At 49.9% G+C, this 21423-nt stretch overlaps 1 protein-coding gene across 9 annotated transcripts in view; it reads right to left on the bottom strand.

Annotated features, from left to right (window-relative positions):
- Positions 1-996: 996 nt before the first annotated feature.
- KIAA0232 (KIAA0232 ortholog) overlaps positions 997-21423 on the bottom strand; it is an 82330-nt gene continuing 61903 nt past the window's right edge. For 4 of the 9 annotated variants that reach the window (XM_057704370.1, XM_057704373.1, XM_057704372.1 and 1 more), the window contains 4 exons: positions 16989-20274; positions 10579-10687; positions 5474-5571; positions 997-3495 (listed from right to left, as the gene is read on the bottom strand). In XM_057704370.1, the coding sequence (XP_057560353.1) occupies positions 3316-3495; positions 5474-5571; positions 10579-10687; positions 16989-20274 (3673 nt within the window). In that variant the 3' untranslated portion in view covers positions 997-3315. Of the gene's footprint in view, positions 3496-5473; positions 5572-7411; positions 7682-10578; positions 10688-16988; positions 20275-21423 lie in introns of those variants that run through there. The other 5 variants (XM_057704374.1, XM_057704375.1, XR_009048669.1 and 2 more) reach the window with 5 other exon arrangements.

Raw genomic sequence — 21423 nt, 5'->3', positions numbered from 1 at the left:
AGAGCTGCAGCCAGTGGTCGGTGTGGCCACGGGGTGCACACCTGGGCACAGAGGTGACCGAGGGAGAGGTCCTGGCAGCGGCAGAGGGCACCCTACTGACAGTGTGGGAGAGGCCAGTCAGCTAGCTGGGGAAAGTGAGGCCGACGCCCTCAGCTTTGGTCCTTGTCTGCATGTCGTACGCTTCAGAGATTTATGCCACATGATGTGGGAGAATATTTTTATGCTCTTAAGATGGAGAAAGCATTTAAAAACACGCCTACACATCCCAGAAACCATAAAGGAAAAGATGGGTAGAACACAACGCGAACCCTCCCCTCCGCTGATGAAGGGCACGGGCTCAGCTCGGGGACGACGAGAAAAGGACGTCTAAGCTCACGCACGGATCTCAAGGGCCTCGTGTCCGTGTGATGCTGGCCACACCCCCACCCCCCAGCAGCAGGTGTCCCGCAGGCTGGAACGGCCCTTCCGGAGCCACTGCCCGAGGAGACCCATGTTTCAGGACGTCCACAGAAATGCTATTTAGAATAATGAGCAAACATGAAAGAAACATTCTACATGCTGATCCACAAGGAACCTGTTAAATCCATATAATAGAATCCTACAGCTGATTACACAGATCTTTCATTATTGACATGCAAAGATGTCTACTGATTCCTTTCTTACAATGTACAGTGATCGTGCTAATATAAACACGTGGATTTTTTTATCTCCCAGAACAAAAAGACTAAGCTTTGTCTACCACCACGTGACAGAAATGGTGTGTTCTTTGCAAGATTCAGGTAGCAGTTCCTAGGGGTGGGGATGGGGAGACAGACTTTTCTCAGCAGGTCCCACCCACTTTCTTCTCCAGCAAAGCTGATGCCCATACTTTCTGCAATGCCTACAGTTAGAGCTAAACAGTCTTCTGGAATGATGTGACCTGGGCACGTGTAATTTAGGAGGAGGCTGGGATTCTTTATAAAAGAATCTTTGCTATGATAAATAAAGACAACCAACTGTTTTTAATTTTTTTTATTTGGTGTTAACTCCACAAGAAAACAAAAAATCAGTTACTCTGGTGTACGTGAAATCAGAACAATACAACCACGGGGAAAAAAATCTCAGCCCAGGAATGGAAAACTGATACTTCAGTGCTGTGGAAATGCAATGCGCTTCATACCACAGTGCGTTTCAGCGTTTTGCCAACTTTTTAAAAAATGCTTTTTCTTTGTGACCATCCATTCCCAAAACTGAAAACCACGCTTTCCACGCTGTGGCTGAGAGCCGCGGGCTGCAGCCACTCAGCGGTGAAACAGATAAATACACAATCCGCGAATCCCCTTGCCCGCTTATCATCCATTCCCCTCCCCCGTGGGAGGTGCAATCTTCCCACCAGCGTGTGAGGAAGTCGCACCTTTACCACCTGGAGCCCTTTCGTGATAAAAAAGCAGCTGTCCAAAATCAACCGAGCTAAAGGCTGTGTCTGAAATAGATTTATTTGGTCTCGGCTACATAAGCAACGATTTCTAGGGTGATCGTCACTGTAGTGATTTTAGGAATTTACAACTTCCAATTCTTTTTTTGCCTTTGCTGTTAAATTATATTTCAGTGCAGATGCTAATCAATTTTTAGGAAGCTCTGGAAGAAAGAAAAATACATAAAACCTTATAAAGTCTGTAAATAAATAACAGCAACATAAAACCTTACACACGCACACACGCACACACACACAAACCCACTTTAAAGTGTCAAAGATGTGCTGTATAAAAACAAACCCTGACATGTGGTGAGACCAAACCCGACGGCCCGTCAGGTTTCCCACAGTGAGGACAGACAGCGCCGGGGATGACTCCACAGCCCTGGATGGAGTTTTCTGCGTCATCAATCAAGAGAAAGGCAACAAAACCCAATGCTAGAAGCAAATCATGTATTTCTCAGCCTGTTCAGCTCCCAGCTGGTAAATTACGTGTTTATGCTGCCCTCCAGGATCCGTGGTGAAGCTGTCTCATCCCTATTAGACTTCCTGATGTTAGACATGCTAAACTGATTTCACACATTGTTTTTTTTTTTCTTAAAAAAAAAAAAAAACAATGAACTGGTTAAAAAAGAAAAACAATTTTAAACGTTTAGGTTTTGCAAATATTGCTCTTTTTAACTTCAACCTGCTGCACGGCGGCATGAAAGCTCAAGGAAGTGTCGACCATCACGAACGGACAGGACCGGACGAGATGGACTGACCCTCGGGTTCCCTCCCGAGTGACTCGGGAAGGCGGGTCCCGTGAAGCAGTCCCACAGGCAGGGAGCAATCAGCACTCGACCCCCCGGGCCGCCACACACAGAACTTGCCCAGAACATTCTTTCAGACACAAAGTGAGACCTAAGCTACACGAAGTCACAGCCACAAGAGCAGCCAGCTGCAGCAGCCCAGGTCTCTTTGGGGAGATGAGGTGGCCTTCACTGCAGGCCAAACGTTTACAATCTCACGTTCTGGGGCTTCGATTCAATGTCGGTCACCAGAAAAATCTCATCTGCAACTAAGGTCCTCACTGAGCATTTTAAGACTCACCGCAAATAAGCCTGACGGTGTCTGGGGGACACGTAACTGCAAGGTTAAGAGCAGGCTGGGGTGCGCTCTCACCCCACGTGGCCTCACACGCTACCGCACACCTCAAACCCCTGGCTGCCTCGGTTAGCAAGAATGTCACAAACCATGGTACTGTCCATGATACTCTAGAGGGAAAATCCTACGAGAGAAAACACAGTAATTTGTAAGTCTCTAGAAGCACACCCTTTGTGGCTCCTACTTTAATGTACATGAGATTTTACTGAATGAAGACTGGGCATGTGTCACCCATGCTGCCCTCCTGCCGTCAGAAAGGCACTGACCCACTGCAGGGTAAGTGTTCACATCCCAGTTCTGAGAGGACAAAGCCTAAAGGTTCCAAAGCTAAAGTCTCTGAAGAGCGGAAGTGGTTGCTGACACCGCGGTGCTAGTAAGGTGACAGTGACGTGACTGCAGCTGGAAGGAAGGAAACTGCAGTGAAGATGCGGAAGGCAGTGATGCTTCTAAGACGAGCACATGCACACCCATTCTTGGTTTGACAACACATCTAGTCTATTTCAAATAGCCAAGAATTTAACAGCTTGGAAAAAAAATCTTCAACAGGATAGCTGTCCTCAACTCTAAAATAAGCAAGAAGAGAAAGATAATTACTGATCTGAACCAGTTAATTGAAGAAGAAACCTAAGTTGTTGTTTTAGATTAACAGGCCTCACAAAAGGGTACTTTTCGCTCACGTATCAATTTTTAAAAATAATTTGTACTACTCTGCAGGTTTAGAGATGAGTTCGAGAAAAGAGCTCCTCCTCGCCGGGGTCCACCCACTCGCCTCCACCTTCTGAGCCCGTGTCCTCCGAGCTGGAGCTGGCACTGGAGTACATCTTTCTGCGGAAGCCGTTCGACTTTGCTCCAGAATTTCTCTCTCCTGTGCACCTTGCTTCATAAACAGAAGACACCTAAGATTAAAGGGACAATTTTCAACAGGTCAAAAGCCAGATATTTTTGATTCTCTTCATATACAGAGATTAAGAAACAAATCATTGATGATTTCCGGTACAGAGTTACAAAAATATGAAGTTTTCCTGTTTGAAAGCAAAACAAACACGCTTTCCTCTCTGATCTGTACAGGATCCCAAATCCTAATTCTCCACATTCAGCTCCTTGGACAACATGCTGCCGATGTCAGGGCTGGATGGAAACGAGCCTCTGAGCTGGGAAGACGGCACGGCCTCTCCCTCCTGGGGCTCATGTTCCAGGGCAGAGGACCACAAGCAGGCCAACCAGCACGGCTTCCCAGCTTCCTGCTGCACTGAACAGCGGGGCTGTGGCTGATGGGGCTCCCAGGGAGGAGTGGGGGGAGGGTGGTTCCCTGGAGGAGAGGTGCCCTCGCCTGAAGGCTGAGAAGCGAGCTGAGCCACAGAAACAGCCAGCGCTGGCTTGGGACCTTGGGGCTGTGTTTCTGACCTGGGGGTGCATCGGTACCTGGTACTTGTTAGGGAAACTTCTGGTTGTGTGTGACTCTTCCCCACCCACAAGATGGTCAGCATCTCTGGCCCTCAGGACACGAAGTGCAAGTGGTAGTCCCTCCCCAGTCGTAACACCTGGTAATGCCTCCCTGCACCCCGGCAGTTACCAGCAACACGAACCTCGCCCCAGGAGCGACTGCTAATTCCCCCCCCCCCGCACGTGATGAGCGATGCCCCCCCGTTGCAGTAACTAGCACCACTCCCGTCACAGTAAGCAGCACCCCCCGCTTATAACTAGCAATGCCCCCCCGTCACAGTGGCGAGCAACACCCCCCAAGCATCCACTCCGCACTTTCAGATGGCAGTCCTGTCCCCGGTTGAGAGCCCCCGAGAAAGGAGCACAGAAAGACCCCACACTGAGGAGGGGGAGCAGGGACGTGGGCTGGAGAGGCAGACGAGGGTGAACACAGGGCCGGCCGGGGAGCGCGCGTGCGCGAGGGCCAGAGGACAGTGCGGTCGGCAGAGGGAGTCAGACTCAGGGCGGAGGGTCACGGCTCAGGCCCGCACGACCTTAAATACTCGTTCTGAATCTTTATGGGCCTTTAGTTTTTGCTTCCGCAAAACGACACCGTAACAGCACCCATGTCCCAGGGCAGCTGTGAGACTAAACGAAGAACACTCGTGAGGTCATTCTGCCTCGCGGTGTGGGTAGAAGACAGGGGAGGGACAGGGGTGGGCAGGAAGCCCACAGCAAAGCCCATGGCAGCGGTCCGGCAGCAGGCGGTGATGCAGAGGGAGCGTGAAGGATGGAGGTGGAGAAGCAGGAGGACTAGGGCCGGTTGAGAGGTGGGTGGTCAGGACGGGCACACAGACTGTGTGTGGAGGTGAGAGGAGGAGGAACTGAGAATGAGTTCTGGGTCCGGGGACTGATGCTGGGGGGCCGGACATCCACGGAGACGGAGGGACGCCCCCAACAGGTGTCTTGATGTGTTAAGTCCGACAGGTCCACGGACAACAAGACCACAGGGCGCTCTGGGAGCAATTTCTCACAAGACTTCAACTGACACTGACAGTCACACTGAGAGGCCCATGAAGCTCCCTCGACTCACGCACCTGCCTGCCTACCCGCCCCAGGGCACTCACGGGAACAGGGCGAGTGCGCACCATACGGGCTCCCTCGGGGGAACACTCGGGAGGTGAGAGGGCACCCACCCGAGGGGTTGCAGGGGCAGTGAAAGGGCCAGATCTGTGTGGAGAAACTCCCTCTGGCGGCAGTGTGACGGGCAGGCTGGAGGCAGAGAGGGGAGCCTGAGCACACGTGGGAGGTGATGCAGACCAAAGGGCCACAGACGAGAAAGGCCACGTCCAAAGAGGTGGCGACGGGGAGAGGCAGTCACAGGACTCCCAGGCTTCGGGGGCGCTGGTGGCCGTTGGTAAGTTCACAGTGAGGAGGGGGCGGTCCACTTACCCTATTAAAATCTAACAGACGCTCTTCATTACTGGGCATTTCTTTAACATCTGGATTTTCTTCTATACCATTCTCTCCCTTGGCATTTGTATAACATTCTTAGTCATTTTGAGTGGAGAAGGGAAAAGAGGGAAAGGGGGGGAAATTTCATTAAGACACAGTTATGAAACATACATTCTTGTTTCATTTTTCACTGAAAAGTCAGATTCGTTAGGTCTATAACCCTTTGGAGATTTTAAGTAGTCATTAAAAGCAGACGTGGTCAATGTCAGCCAGCCAGGTGTGTACAAGGAAATCGTTAGGCCAATTTAAAAATTCTCCTATCAATTTGTTCATGGAGTTAAAAAAAAAAAAAAAAAACAAAGAAAGAAAATAGGCCAGCATAACCACACATCCTTCTTAACCCACCATGACACTTTCATTCAACACGTACACACTCACGCCTCTAAGTGACAGGCCCTGGGAACACAGGAGAAAAAGACCGGCAAGGTCCAAGCTCTCACGCGTGGATGGGGTGTGGGAGACAGATGAGGGGGACCATGTATGTATTCATAGAACAAATGAACAAAGGAATTTCAGACAAGAGGAGGTGCAGTGGAGAAAACAAAGCCAGGTGATATCCCCTTTGCTCTTCCTCAATTCAGCACAAACTAAGCCATCTGTGGGACGAGAGGAGAGGGGGCTCGCGGTGTGACCGGGGGAGCGGCCCTCGTAGGGGTGGGACTGTAAGCGGGAACTGGAAGGAATCAAATAAATCATTTAGTCCAATGGCTCTAACACTGCTTTCGCATTCAAATCACCTGGGGAGCTTTAAGAAAAGTCTGGAAGCCCCGGCCCACACCTGAGATTCTGACCGACTTGGTCTGGGGGAGGGTCCGGGGATCAGCATGTTCTGAAAAGCTCCCGGGTGATTCTGACGCACAGCCAGGGCTGAGGCCCACCAGCCTTCACTGAGCTCGGCCCCCAGTCACCTTACCTCCACGGAAAGGTGCAGGGAGAGGGGTGGGGCTGGCATCACCAGGAGTCGGTACGCCCGCCTGGCCGCCTGCAGCAGTCAGTCACTGCGAGGTGCCCCAGGAGCGGGCACACCACCCAGGCGTCACAGCAGCAGCAGGGCCCGCTCAGTGACTGTGGGCCCTCCTGCTGTCACTGGGGGCAGGCAGCCTGTGCCAGAGGGAAGGTCCCCTAGGCCCTGCTTGGCCTCCCACGCAAGGCCGCACTCGCCACCACCTTCAGTTCTGACAGCCTCGGGCCCTCACACTAGTGTCAGTTCATGAAAACCCCAGGCTCTGGGATTAGACAGATGTCAGCTGATTCCTGATGAGGCTACGTACTTGTAATTTAACTTGCAGCACATCACTGAACCTGTTGGAACCCCCGTACTCTCATCTCTAAAACAGGATCACCATCCGCCCTCACAGATTTCTGTGCAAGTTAAGAGAGAATGGGTGTGCAGCCTCAAGTATCACACCTTCCACAGCCGCTACCATCCAGAGCCCTGGGCTTGGGGCCGGCCCGCCTCAGGACAGCCGGGGAAGGTGCCCCGCACTCCCAAGAGGCAGGGAACCCCTCACCCTCACCCATTCTGGGCCGTCATCATTTCGCAGCTCGCCTACCAAGCCCTCATCACCCCCACACCCCACTGCATTTGGTAACCGCGTGTATGAGGTGGGAAGGTAACCATCCTTGGCGAGGATACGCCCACAGATGGAGCGGGTCTCCCCGTTCCCACCTCCCTCATCTTCTCTTCCTGCCTTAGGAATCCTGTACGGACGGGAGGGGTCAGCGAAGCCACAGGAGTTAGGAAAAGGCAACGCGGACTGCTGTCAGGGCTGTCCATGGTCCGCAGGTTGACAACTCCCGTGTTCCGGGTGTGACCATGTGCTAGGCCCGTTCTAGGCACTTTACTTTTTTTTTAAAATTAATTAATTTACTGACTGTGTTGGGTCTTTTTTTTTTTTTTTTTTTTGCTGTGCGCCGGCTTTCTTTAGTTGCAGTGAGTGGGGGCTACTCTTCGTTGTGGTGTGCGGGCTCCTCATTGCCGTGGCTTCTCTTGTTGCAGAGCATGGGCTCTAGGTGCATGGGCTTCAGTAGTTGCAGCACATGGGTTCAATAGTTGTGGTGCACGGGCTTAGGTGCTCCACGGCATGTGGGATCTTCCTGGAGCAGGGATCGAACCCGTGTCTTCGATCTCTTCACAATTCTCCTCTAAGGGAGGATACTCTAGTTACTCTTAGCCACTTTCACAAATACCGACAATGGAGGCACAGAAAGGTCTGTCATGGCCCAAGGTCCAGCAGCTGGGGATGGAGGCACTGGGCTCCAGCTCAGTTTTGTCTCCTGAGCCCCTAAGTATCACCTATACTGTTTCCCTGCAGGACTCTCCCTTTAAGACTCAAATAACACAAACACTTTTCTAAGGGTTTTCAAAGGGAGCCTTCCAAACATTTTGAATCCAGTGTATGAGCTCTAGAGACACAAGCACAGGTCAGACCTGCCGTGGCACACAGTCTGCAAGGCCGGTGTGGTCGGGCTCCCTGCTGCCTGGCTGTCTTGGCCCCCCGCCTGCCCCATCCAGTGCCAGGCACACAGGGGCCACAGCAAGTGCACCCCTGCTCCTGCCCCAGCTGGCGCTCCTGCATGGACCTCCCCCTATAGGTAGCCCCAGCGGCCACATGCTTGTGTTCTGACTCCCTCAGGTCCTGCTCCGAGGTCAGCTGATTAGGAGGGCAGGAACAAGGTCTTTGTGTTCCCAGCATCTAGCACAAGGTAAGCATGCAAGAAATGTTTGCCGAAGGGGTGTGTGTGTGTGGACACACAGCAGGGATGGGCGGCACAGCAGGGGCTGGGCTCTTGTGCCAGATGGGTGCCCTCGCTGTTCCGGGTCACACTGCCTCCCTTAGGAGCCTCCGTCCCCGGACTCGCTGGAGAAAGGGACAACGCTCCTGCCCCGCTTCCCAGGGGGGCGGGGTTCCAGGTCAGGTGCTGACTCAGGGCTGCAGGGCTGCTGGCTCATCCTCAGCGACGGCAGCAGCTTCAGGGGCAGGGATGAGGGCCGGCAGGCACGGCTGCTGAGCAGGAGGGGCCCCCTGCTCTCAGCCAAGCGTCTCTGGAGACTCTGCACCCCCAGCCCACAGGCCGAGGGAACCACGCTTCATAACGTCACCACAAGGCAACTGTGCAGGGACTGAACTCACCGTCGACTTCAAGCCATTCAAAAGCCTGGTTACTGTAGTTACACACTAAGTTTCCCTGCGTGCACTCCGCAACCTACAAAAAGCCGAACGTACTAACCACCGCGTACGACACCTACGAGGCACTGCACAGATAACCACGGACCCAGAGATGAGCGCTGAAGCGCAGCTCTCACTAAGGACAGAAGACCAGGCCCAGGCTGCCAGCCACACACCGAGGAAGCACCAACGCAGTGTGCTCGGAGGTCACCCCCGCCACCCCCCACCCCACTACTGCGTCCCTCCTTCCAGGGTGGGCGCGCTCTCCCGCCACACTGCTCCGGGGCCCCTGGCCCTCCCCACAGGCATTCCCATCAACTGCATCTGGGACTCACTCAGTGCACCGGACTGCACTTAGGTCAAGGTCTGGTTTGCACTCCTCTCACCCTGGCGTCTCCCAGGCCCCAAGTGCAGACAGCTGATATAGAGAGCAAGCTTCTGGACCACAAGGAGGCAGCCTGGACTCAAGCCTGAGCTCAACGGCTAGTGCCTGATTCTGGGCAATTAACCTGAGACTCAGCTACCTCACCTGAACACCAGGCGTTCGTGGGGGTTATATAAAAGATTGAGAACATCTTGTAAATAATGAATAGCAACCAGCTAATGATGGAGGAACAGGCCTTTAATAAATGCTGCTAAATAAAAAAGATGCTAACAATGAAAACTCTGCTCTATGCTACCCTCATGACTCCATGGGAAGGAGGAAGGCAGGGTCGGAGAAGCCGTTTTTGTGCCCATAGAACAGAGAAGCAAACGATTCCAGCCTTCCCCCTGCCCCACCCCGATCGGCTGAGGCCAGGCTGCGAGGGGAGGCCAGCGCAGGCGTCCAGAGCCCCCAGAGTGCGCAAACCCCCGCGGGCAGTGAGGGACATCACTGCTCCAGGTTAACTACTGATTAGCTGGGGACAGACGACTTATGGGGACATGCAAATACTAGCAAGAGACTGACCTGTTGAGAGCTTGTTAAGGAAGCGCTGGAGCTGACAGCGCCCGGGAGCCCAGGGCAGTCTGCACAAGCGCAGCACCTGGAGCTGACCACTCAGGCTGCCTCCTAATTCTCACTCCCCCCGCCCTCACAGCCCAGGACTCTCACAGCCCCCGAGCAGGCCCAGCTGGCAGGCTCGCAGATGCAGCTCAGCTTCACCAGGCCTGTCACCGCGCCCATGTCCCTCTCGCCCCGGTCTCCCCCTGTTCACTCCTCACAGAAAGTCAAACAGACTCTGGCACCCTCCACAGAACCTCGATACTGCTCTGTGCTCTCTCTGCCCCTGCGAGGGCCTCAGTCCAGGCCTCTATCCTGTCACGCCCAGACCACCGCAAGAGCCTAAGAACCCCAGCAGGGGCCCTTCAGTTTTTCAATTCCTTCCCTACTCCATTCTGTTGCTGGAATTATTTAAAAAACACACCTGACCTGACACCCTCCAATGTGAACTCCTTTAAGTGGCCCTCTCTCCTGCCTGCTTCACTTTACCCAACTGAGCTGAACCCCCGAACCTCCCGACCAGCTCAGCTCGTCCCCTGCCTGACGTCTCCAGCCTCAGCTACGCCCCAGCTGGGCCCAGTGGGTCCCCGGCCCCCACCCCGCTTGCCGCAGACCCTCCCGCCTATCCCCAGCCTTCCCAGCGGGGGCCTCCCTGGACTCCTCCACCTCCCGCTGGGAGTGGCCAGCAGTGCGGCTCCGGTATGTTCCGTGCCCCGCCCCCACCAGGCTGTGGTGGGTGGACGCGCAGGGTTGGTCCTCATTCATCTCTGTGTCCCCAGTGCCTGACAAACACTAGCCACACACAATGTTTTTGGACTGATTTTCAGATTGCTCTTAATGAATCAGAAACCTGAGCGGATGAATGAATGCCCTAATGCAGGTCTCCTTACCTTCACACTCTGAGGCAGGAAAAAGAGGAGAGTACAAGGCTTTTTCCCACCAGGTCTGCTTGTCTTGACTTCTATTCATTCCTTGTACATCAGTGTTCAATACAGGAAACTGTTTAGATTAAACCAAATACAGACAAAGTTCACAAACTTTCAAGATAAGGGAGAAAAATTCAAGCATTTATTAACTATGGACTACAAACCCAGGATTTTTTAATCGGTGAGTTTTTTTTTCTAACTGTTCTAGACAAGGTGAATTTAAAAAGCCAACACATTCATAGCATATAAAGGAAGTTTTTCTTAAAAAGCACTTATACTGGAAATGGAATGAAAAATCTTCTTAAAAAACACAACAAAACTCTTAAAAGGCAAAAACGTAGCAAGAAACAGCCTCAAGTAAGGCAAGTTTCTAGAGCCTGAAACTGCAGAGGTAACGGGGTGGCCCTGAGCCTCCACCAGTGTTAGGTGCTTGAGAGAGAGCAGGGAGGACCCTCTTCACACACTTAGGCAGGAGGGAGTCAAAGAGGAAATGGGACAGAGGAAGTCTTATAGGCAGAGTTACCACCCTAATGTCTTTATAACAATTATCTGCTTCAGTGAGAACCCGAAGGAAGTTGAGACTAAAACCAAATAATAAAATTGACAGTAATTCAAATTCAAAACAAGAAACAGACATTGGAGTGAGAGGAGGGCAGGACTCCTGAGAGCAGGAGAGACCCCATATTCCATGCACATCCACGACCCTGGCAGAGTGGAAGGCACCCATGCCCGGAAGGGTCCAAACCCAGGCTCCATCCTTCACGGGGGAGCTCTCAAGTCCCAGCTGGACGCACCCACCCGCCCGGGCAGCGAGGACCAAATGCAATGCGGCTGCCATTCATGATCAAGGAGTGTGCTGGTGAGCAGTCATTAAAGGATGTGGCCAGCTGCGGCCACCACAGACACATCCTGGATGTACATACCATGGGTCTGCTGGGGGTCAGGGCAACCCTCCTCCATGCTGCTTTCTCACTGTTCCTGACAACAGGCCCTCCCAGAGTAAGCAAAGCCTTCCACCGCCCCTCACAGTCTCAACAATGTCTGCTCGCTACATACGACCTGTAAACACTGCGTATCTTTGTTTCAGAAGACATTTCATTATGTGTTCAAATTTAAAACCTGAACCGTTCTAGCAACTAATGATCTTCAATTCTCTAACAGGATTTTGTTATTCCCCTAACAAAATATATCATTTTACTTTATCAAAAACTGTTTAATTCAGTAATGTGACTTTTATTACACTAAGAATCTAATAAACTAACCAATTTATTAACTAAATGGAAAATATATTTCAAATTTTCACTTTCATTTAACTTTTCAGAAATACTCCTCAATTAGAAACTGAAGAGTTGTACTGTCTACCCAGAGTGGTAAGTTAACCTTCACCATTTTTTCCTGCAGCTTATTCTAACAATAAAAGTAAAGCTATTAGATAAACAGTTACCAAGGCCAACAGCACTGACAAGGCCAGGGTTAATGCAAATGACGCCAGCAACATGCCAGGCCTGCAGTTAATTCAAGGTGATTCCTGTGTAACTCCCAGCAGGGTAAGACCTTCCCGGAAAGGCTGTGCCTTCTCTCCGAAGTATACCTATCTGTGAGCGGTTTACTTAGCGCTACCCAGGAGGAGCAAGGATGGTCCCCTGGACAAGTCTCTCCAGCATCGCCAAGGCACTACCGAAGAGATATGGATTTGAAGGTAACAAGTTCCTACTTGAGAAAGAAAATGTCTGGGGCCGGCCATGGAAGGATCAGTGTTTTATTCGCGCGAGTGCAATAAGACTGCTTATCTTTCAATCCTTTCTTGAGATTGTGGGAGTTAGGTAGAGACTAGGAAAGGGGAGAGAATTCACCAGGACGGACAGGACGTGGTGGGGAAAGCAGGCTGCAGAGGCCAAGGTACAGCCGGAGGGTCCGTCAGCATGAACAGGAGGTTAGATACAAGTGGACCCAGACGGTGAGCATGAGGGCAGGAACCACATCTTCCTGATCTTCACACTCCAGGAACAGAGCCTGGCACAAAGCAGACACTCCACGTCTACGGACTTAGCAAAAGGTTCCCCCAGCTGAAGACCCTGATTATCTAGCACACCACTCTCCCTCCCCTGCTGAAACCACTGCCCGTTCACGCAGCTGCTGGCACAGGCTTAGGATTTTCTCTGCATCCTTCACTGAAGCATCAGTTCCAATGGCAAGGACTACTTCTTCCTGTTTTCAGTTACACGAACGCGTGGTCCATGGGTATGCATTACGTCATGACATCTCTCCACTGAGCTATTTCCAACTTTTAGGCTGCACGGCAAAGATGACCAGGCTTTGCCCAAATAATGTCTGTTTAATGTATTAATGCAACTTCTGGTTTGGTTGAGGATGAAAAGACGGAAGGAACGGAGGACACGGAAAACGGAACAGAACACAACCTTGGATGGTCCAGGCACACCTCTGCCTCAGCAATGCCCCCTGCTGCCCCCCACCCCTACCCCCCGTAACTTCTTGGCCCACTTTCCACCTGTGAGCCTTTTTTCCAACTGTACCTTGGCAAGGATGCTTGCCCTGACCCCACACTTATTATGCCAAACTCCTCCAAGCACTCCCATCCCACCACATCCCTCATCCAGCTCTTCTCTTTCACAGCACTGTGATTCTAACATACCGTGTAACCTCATGTTGTTTACTGAATATACCTCCACAGATGCAGGGGTCTATGTCTGTTCCTTTATACCTAGCACCTAGAATAGCACCCAGACATAGGAGGCTCTTAATATTTAATGTATGAATGAAACAGTTAAAAAAAAATGAACTGAATCCAGAAAGCCTATCAGAAACATTTTAGCAACAGATGTAATACTCAGTAATTCTTTAGAAGATGAAAGTTAGGTAAAGGCTCACCATTTTACAGTCTCACTAAATATTCCTAGCTCTTGTGGAGAGAGGCGTCTGGTGCTCCTCTTTAAGTTCGACTCTGGGAATAGGGCACTGAATAATGCCCTCTGCCACAGTCAGCTCTATTAGTTGTGTCACAAAAGGAAAAGAAAACCTCATATAATAAGTCTTGTTCTTTGGAAAAGGAGAAAGAAAAAATGTAAATGAAGAGATAACCCTGTGCAACAGAGACCAGCAAGGGACACTGCAGTCCTAAATTTTCCTTTACTGACAGGAAGTGCCCAGTTGTGGAAGGAACTTCAGCTCTGTCCCTTGCACGGGGCCTCCGCCTACACGTCCTTGGCCGTCACGGGGTGTGTGTGTGTGTGTGTGTGTGTGTGTGTGTAATAAAGCCACCGCAGTGCGTCACTAAGGGCATTCAGTAGGAAAAGGTGGCAAAGCAGTGGGCACAGTGCCCAGCACAGGTGGGCTGGGCCCTCGCACTGGCCACTTTGCAGAGCCTCCCCGACCCCAGGCCATGCTGCCTGCCGTGGGGCACACTGTCTGCGGCGTGGAACGGCCTCCCTTCCTGGACTGGACTATAAACTCCTGGAGATGGGCCTCGGCCTCCTGCTGCTTCTCTGTGCCTTAAAGTGCACGTGGAGTCAGCGATCCAGCGAATACCAGAGAGGACAGTCTTGCCACAAATTCAGGCACAAACGGACACCCGTGGCACACTGCGCCTCACCTTTCACTTCCTACTTCAGCAGCCACGACCCAAAAGCCGGCAGCTTTGCTGCACATGTGAGAAATGTGTTGCTTCTGCCTAGAGTGTCCAGCTGCCTCCTTTCTGCCCTGTACGCTCAGGTACATGCAAAAAGCCTTCCTCCACTCTCAAAGGCCAGGTCGGTTCTCCTCTGGGACCCCACGGCACCCTGTGCTCACCCTCCCTGCCACCCACCATGTTACCTAAAATTATGTTGGCCCCAACACCCTAAAAGATAAGGAACTGGCTAGGAAGTTTTGGTACATCCATACAATGGGATAATATGCACAAAATAAAAACGGAAATGTGATTATAATAAAGAGTCACTTCAGTTAAAAGCAAAAGCAGGAGGAAACATACTGGAACATGTATGTCTGTACAAGCACACGGTATCCTCAGAGGACACATGCCAGAACTTGCACTCACAGCTGCTGCTAAGGAGGGACGCGTGCACTGCATGTATATCCTCCTGTAACTCCTGAGTTTGAGTGAATTACCCACATAAAGGAAAAGAAATGATCTGTCTGCAGACTGGTCTTCAGGACTAGACTGAACTCTCCCAGGGAAAGGATAGCATCTTGTTCATCCAGGGCACCCACCTTAGCGATGGGCACAGAACAGGTAAATGTTTAATTAACGTTTGCTAAACTGAATTTTTTTAATTTAAAAATACTTTATTGCTAAGAAATGCTAGCCATCACCTGAGCCTCAACAAGCCGTCATCTTCTTGCTGGTGGAGGGTCTTGCCTTGAGGCTGATGGCTACTGACTGATTCAACTACATTTTTGAAAAGGATCATAATTCATGTTCCTGGGTACCGATTCTATTAGAAATCCTACATTCTAGACCATGTGCTCTGAAACAGACTGGCAGCTAGTGACTTTTAAAATGGAGCTCTGCCCTCCCTCAGGCAGTAAAACTGCCCTCGCTCAGGAAAGGAGGGGAAGAAGACCCTGGCAGGAGCTCCCCAAGACGGACAGTGTGAGACAGTGCAAAGGCACAGATTCTGGTCCCAGCCCGTCCTTTCGGGCCACTCAACCTTTCTGTACCGCAGATGAATCTCTGAAATGAGCTCCAACCCAGCTCTGAACTCTAAGCGATGCTGCTGAGACACCAGGGCTTGGTACCGCCGACAGCTAGGCTATCAGACAACCCTGCTATCCTCTGAGGACTTTATTGGCAGCTAAGACCTTGCAAGACAACCCAGAGTTCTGGTAACACATACGTAGGTCAACATACTAGAACGCAAAGGATTATGATAGTGGTGTGACGTAGACTCTTGCTTCTTTCTTCCCAAACTGGAACCAGGTGAAATACAAAGTACATAAAGGAATTTTTACGGATGAAAAGTGGGGCAATAAACAAACAGATAAAGGCTAACAACATTATTTTTTGTTGTTGTTCGGAGCAGTTGAGGTTTCAGTGTTTCAATGTGATTCAATTCACGTCTAAAGACCCCCAGGTGAGCCCAGGTGAGCTCATCAGACCAGTGATTCTCGAGTGCCTGTGTGGCTTCCTACCATCGCATGCACTCAGGTCCGCACCTCAGGACCAACCCGACAAACGAGTAAGGCACGATCTGTATCCATAAGGAGCTTATAATCTAATGAAGAAAGCACAGCAATGACTCATGAAAAACGGCAATGCAATTAAAAGAAGAGGCATAAAGCGCATGAGAGTTAAAAGAAGGGAGAAATGATTTTTGGTGCGGGTGGGGTAGAGCAGGGGAGAGGAGGAACGAGGGGATGCGTCAGTGAGGGACGTGGGAGCCGGAGGGAGCCTCGTGGTACTGATGGGGCTGAGCCGTGCGAAGCGTGGGCAGAGAGTGCAGGAGGACAGGTGGGAGGAAGGGCGACACATCTGCTCTCCAGCAACAGGAGGCCTGACTTCTAAACAGCTCCAACTATCTCTTTAAAAAGCTGTCCCCGCTAAAAGGCCAGGCAATGCTACAGCAATGATGGGTGAAGATGGGCAGAACACGACGCTTTTTTTGTGAAAGAGGTTACTGCCTTAAGAGTTCTTTCCTGTATACTCAATGTAACCTCAAATCACTTCTTCGCAATTGTCAAATGGTACAATGACTCCCATTAACAAAACCATCACTATTAACCTTGGCTGACAGACTGACCCACTTAACTCCCGTAGCTTCAGGAACGTGCACGTGGTATAAAGCAAGGTACCTCTGCGTGGGTTCTGCAGAAGCTGTTCTGCTGCGTTTGGATTGTGGGTGAATTTTTGCATGTACCACAACAAGCTTTAGAGAATTCTAGACAGATGTAATTTATTTTACATGTAAAAGCTAAGTTTCAATAAATGAATCAGTGTTTCAGAGGCAGTTAGACAGGCTTCCTACGTAAAGAAACCCTTCGCTGCCACTTCTGAAGGGCAAAGGACCTTCTGAAGAGTAAACAGCCACTTCCGGATTCATCGGTTTTCAAAACTGGAGCACTTACATACCAGCCTTTGCTTTAAGCATAGTACATGCACGTTAAGACAACACAGAAACATCTCATACCCTGATCTATTTAGAAATGTCTTTTCTCTTCAGAAAATGGCACTAGTTCAAATTTAAAAATATCAAATCCATGCTGTCCTATGTAAAAATCAACAGAACGCTAAGTTTTGAGACACTTAAGCTGAATTTCTAATAATTTATCCCTATCGTTCATTGCCTGAAATGGCTGTTCTTTAGAATTAAAGTCTGATCAAATCCTTTTACCAAATAACAATACACACTGACACATACCTCTCCCGGCTGTCCTGAAGAAGCTGGATTATCTTCATAAGCAGGGAACTGGCAACCTGCTTTGCAACTGCAAAAATTATTAATTTCTTCCTCACATTGTGCCATTATTTTACAATTTGCTTCTGAGCTTTCTAAATCGATTTCCAGAGATTCACTCATGCTACATTCCAAACACTGATTCTGCTTTCCTACCGGCAGAACCCCAGTGGATTCCTCCTGGGAATCCAGCGATGTCTGAGCACTCTTTTCCATTCCAGATTTCTTTAACCTGGGAAGGAATTTTCCAGACTCGAGCTCCGATTTTCCGTAGTAGTGGCCTTCCTTCTCTGCATCTTCTTCCAGTGGCTTGAGATCTGCCTGTGGACCTTCAAATGCATCCACCTGAGAGGGAACAGGCATATCCGCCTCGTCTTTTTCCGATTCAAATTCTGACTCGCTTCCTCCTCCTGGGGACAGTTCAGATGCAGAAATGGGGCGAAAGTGAGTCCTGGGAGAGATCCGGATAGCCCTGTACTGTGTCCTGTCAACGCCACATATCCTGGGGTGGAAAACTTCACTGTCTGAGTCAGAGCAGAGGATTGATTTCGGTTTAAAACTAGGACTGAAAGATGCAATCCCTTCGGGTTCAAATGAACATTCTACGTGAAGGACTTGTGAAAATGGATTGCTTAAGTCAAAGGAAGAGAATGAATATTCAAGTCCAGGATCTTCGACTTGAAAGTTACCACAAGCTCCTAGTAAGTCTTCATGGAAGATAAAAGAAAATCCCTTATTCAATCCGTTTTCCCCACTCTTCGGCTGATCGTTCTGTTCAAATGACACGAAGGGTTTCCACAACTGCCTGTGACCAGGAGCAAAACTGTTTCCTGGGGTCATAAAGACATCTGTACCAGCTATTGTCACCACGTCAGAAGCTGCACACTGTAACAAACTTCCTTTTGTGTGACTGGGTGGTACAACTGCCCACTCCCCATCGCTACTAAAGGTCTTGAGCTCTCCGTAAACTCCTCCGAGAATGAATGAGTTCTCTTTATCTTGGGCCACGTCCCAAGGTTTAGAGGGGGTGGTATAATCACCACCATCCACCTTTGATAGCTCGCCAGAAACAAAAGCTCTTTTCTCCGGGTTCTCTTTCTGTCCCTCCCACAGATGGTATTCCGATCTCTGCACAGCCTTATTAGGCTCCTGGAGGGGCTCCATTTTAGCTTCAGCATCCAAACAGCAGCAGTAGTTATTTACATCTGTCGAAAACAACTCATCATCAATCCGTTCTATCTCTACCATAGCTACAGAATTTCTATCTGCCATCTTTGTCCAAATGTCTTTAATAACCCCTGAGCTGTAGCCATCTCCATGTGGGCTGCTTTCACTACATACTTGCGTAGTTTCAAAGGTTTTGTTTTCTGTTTTTTGTTCTAGTTGAATACCACAGACAGATTCTAGTTTAGATTTTTTTTGGAAAACTAATGTCGGAATTTCTCCTAAAGTTCTACTGTTTTGCTGGCAAGTTTCATCTTGCAAAAAATCTAGAAGTTCTTCATCTACATAATTCGAGGAGACGCTAGGAACTACGTAATTCATATCTTCTGCATTAAACTGTGTGGATTCTTCAAACTGAATGTTTAACGTCTCATTGTCTGAACGTGTTTCTTCTGAATGGGACCATGGACTACAAGTTCTTGTTGAGAGATTAGAACAGTGTTCAGTTTCTTCAAAGGCACTATTTTTGGTCCATATTAGTAATCTAGACTGTGTTTTTCCAAGCACACTAGCACTAGAATCTGTATTTTCATTTCCCAAGTTGAGCGTTTCGAAAGAAAATGGTAAAACAGAATTACCGCATTGCACTTCAAACACTGAAAAACAAGAGTTTATACCAGATCCTTCATGAATATCTGAGAAGAGCTCTTGATTGCCAGCAAGCAAGTGCGGACTGAGCGCTGTGCCGTCCAAGATCGGGGAGAGTCTAGCTGGAGAGTCTCCTCCAAAACTCTCTCCGTCGGCGTCGCCAGAGCTGGATGAACAGCACTCCCAGAACTGAGCCAGACTGCCAAGGCCTTGCAGGAATAAGCCCTCAGCACCCACAGAGCTGGCAGAATCTGTCCATATTGCACGTTCCCCTCGCAACTCCATTCCATCTAACACTATGCAACATTCTGCCTCAAAATCCGTGCTCTCTTTGCTTTTCTGTCGAATCATATTCAAAATCCGACTTTCTCCTTGCCTTGTTTCTGAGGCACCAGGATCCAACATGGATTGGTCGATATCCACTTCATAGAAGTGTGTTAATTCTGACAGATGAACATCATCCAAGTACTTGTCGTCCTCCGGGAGAGAACAGAATGAGGTCCCAGTGAGGTCGATATCCTCATCTATAACTGCAGGCATTTCTACAAAATGACCATCAATGAAAGTACCTGCTGCGAGGTATGTTTTATGAATATTATTGTTGCTGATACAAAGACCATGCACGGATTCAGACAATTCTTCTACTGCCTCTGAGGTCAGATCGCTCGTGTCCTGCCTGTTTCGGTATGTGGTCTCTAGTTTACTTTTTCTGCTCAAAGGAACAAAGTACTCAGCAATGGGCTCGGTATACCACAGCGGCTCCTCCTTGTACTCCCGGTCGGTTCTGCTCTCCAGGTACAGGTCTCTGCCCTCAGTGCTCCCCACGTCTTTCCTCGCCGTCTCCTTCAGCGGCCGTTTACCCCGCTTGCACAGCTGTCTGATGGAACCGCTGCTGCTGCTGCTGCTGCTTCCTGCGTGCATGTTTCTTTCCGCCTTTTCGCCATGCTTCAACGAAAGCCTGCTCTGCCCGTTCCGCCCTTTCTTGCTCCGGATTTCTCGCGTCTTGTGTCGTACTTTCACACACTTCATGGATGCTTTGAATTCTCCCTGGTTACCACTTGAGCTCGAGCCTCCTTCGCTGGAGCCGGAAGACCAGGAGCGAGGGCGCATCTTTCCTTCAGGCTTGTGTCGGATCTGCTTTTTGTACAAAGCTGGCTTCTCTTCACCTATGCCATTCCTAAATTTATTCTCCTTCTCGTTTTGACTTCTGCTCTGGGTTTTCTCGTGCACGGTGGTGGGCACGTCACTGCTTCTCTCCTTGATGACCTCACCTTCGCTGTTGCAGTCCTTGGGGGAGGACGTGTCTGTGCTAGCTGGTGGGGCTGTGGATGATGAAGAGGAGCTAGAGTAAGAACAGACTGCTGACTTGTTCCACACAGTCATGATTTCTTGCAGGCAAACTGGTTTCTCAGAAAGCGGTGGAAATGCTTCATAGTACCTGCAAAATAAGCAGAGAATTCAAAAATGAGTGTTCAGATGGGTCATATACAGTAAAACAACATCAACGACCGGAAAAATGGGATGTTTCATTTCAATAGTCAATGTTTACATCATCCATGAATTAATAACTTTCAAAAAAGTAATAACACAGTCAAATATGCTTTATATTTAGATCTATAGATCAAGCACCTTTATGTTCAGCACGGAGATAAGCACTACAGGAATATTTAGAAAATATATTAGGATGATGACTTTTATCTCTGAAGTTTGGATTTCCATAAGTCACAAATTACAAATGTAATACAGTGGAAAGAATGTAATACTTTGCTAAGAAATATCTGAATTTGAATCCCAGCTCAGTCACTTACTACGCTTGTGACTTTAAGCTAATTACGTAATGTCTTGGTCTGTTTCCTCACCTGTAAAATGGTGATACTATGCCTTACCTCACGGTATCATGTCATGAGCACTGGAAACAGATGTAGATGAAACGCTGGACAGCAATGCAGTCGAGAGCACGAGCTCTGAGGCCACACTGCCTGAGTCTGAGTCCTCACTCTGCTATTTCCTAGCTACGGGACTTCAGGCAGGGTCCTTAACCCTTCTGTGGCCTGGAAAAATGGGCTAATTATAGTGTCTACCTCACAGAGTGTGAGGAATAAAGGCGTCAACAAACAAAGTGAGTCGGAAAGGCACCTTCAGTGACTGCTGTGATCGCATCTTTTCTCAGGAGGCAAGTGCAATGCCCAGCGTTAAGCAGGCCCTCAGAAATGGCAGGCATCATGGAATTCAAGTGTTCAGAAAAGGGGATGCTGGTGAGGCCCACAACAGCCACACAAAGTGGACCATAGCGAGGCCTGACGTCCCAGACACGCAGCGGTTTGGTGCCTCCTAACTGTGAGGCACGGGAGCCTGAGTGAGGGCACGAAGGTGCTGTGCCCCGTGAGACCAGAGACTGCTGGAAACACAGCAGGGAAACCAGGGCACTGCCTCCAGAGGGCCTGAAAACAGGAAAGAAGGGTTTTCAGTCTGCTGGGAAACTGGCGGCCACGGACGCTCTCAGAGCAAGACAGACTGCCAAAGGAAGACTTGGGAGTCAGGCTGGCTGCCGAAGCAGGGACTGTCATTCTGGAGGCACGTCAAGGTC

This window comes from Hippopotamus amphibius, chromosome 13 (assembly GCF_030028045.1).
Source record: "Hippopotamus amphibius kiboko isolate mHipAmp2 chromosome 13, mHipAmp2.hap2, whole genome shotgun sequence".
Lineage (NCBI taxonomy): Eukaryota > Metazoa > Chordata > Mammalia > Artiodactyla > Hippopotamidae > Hippopotamus > Hippopotamus amphibius.
Note: the sequence above shows the minus strand (reverse complement) of the source record. Positions and strands in the feature narration are given on the sequence as shown.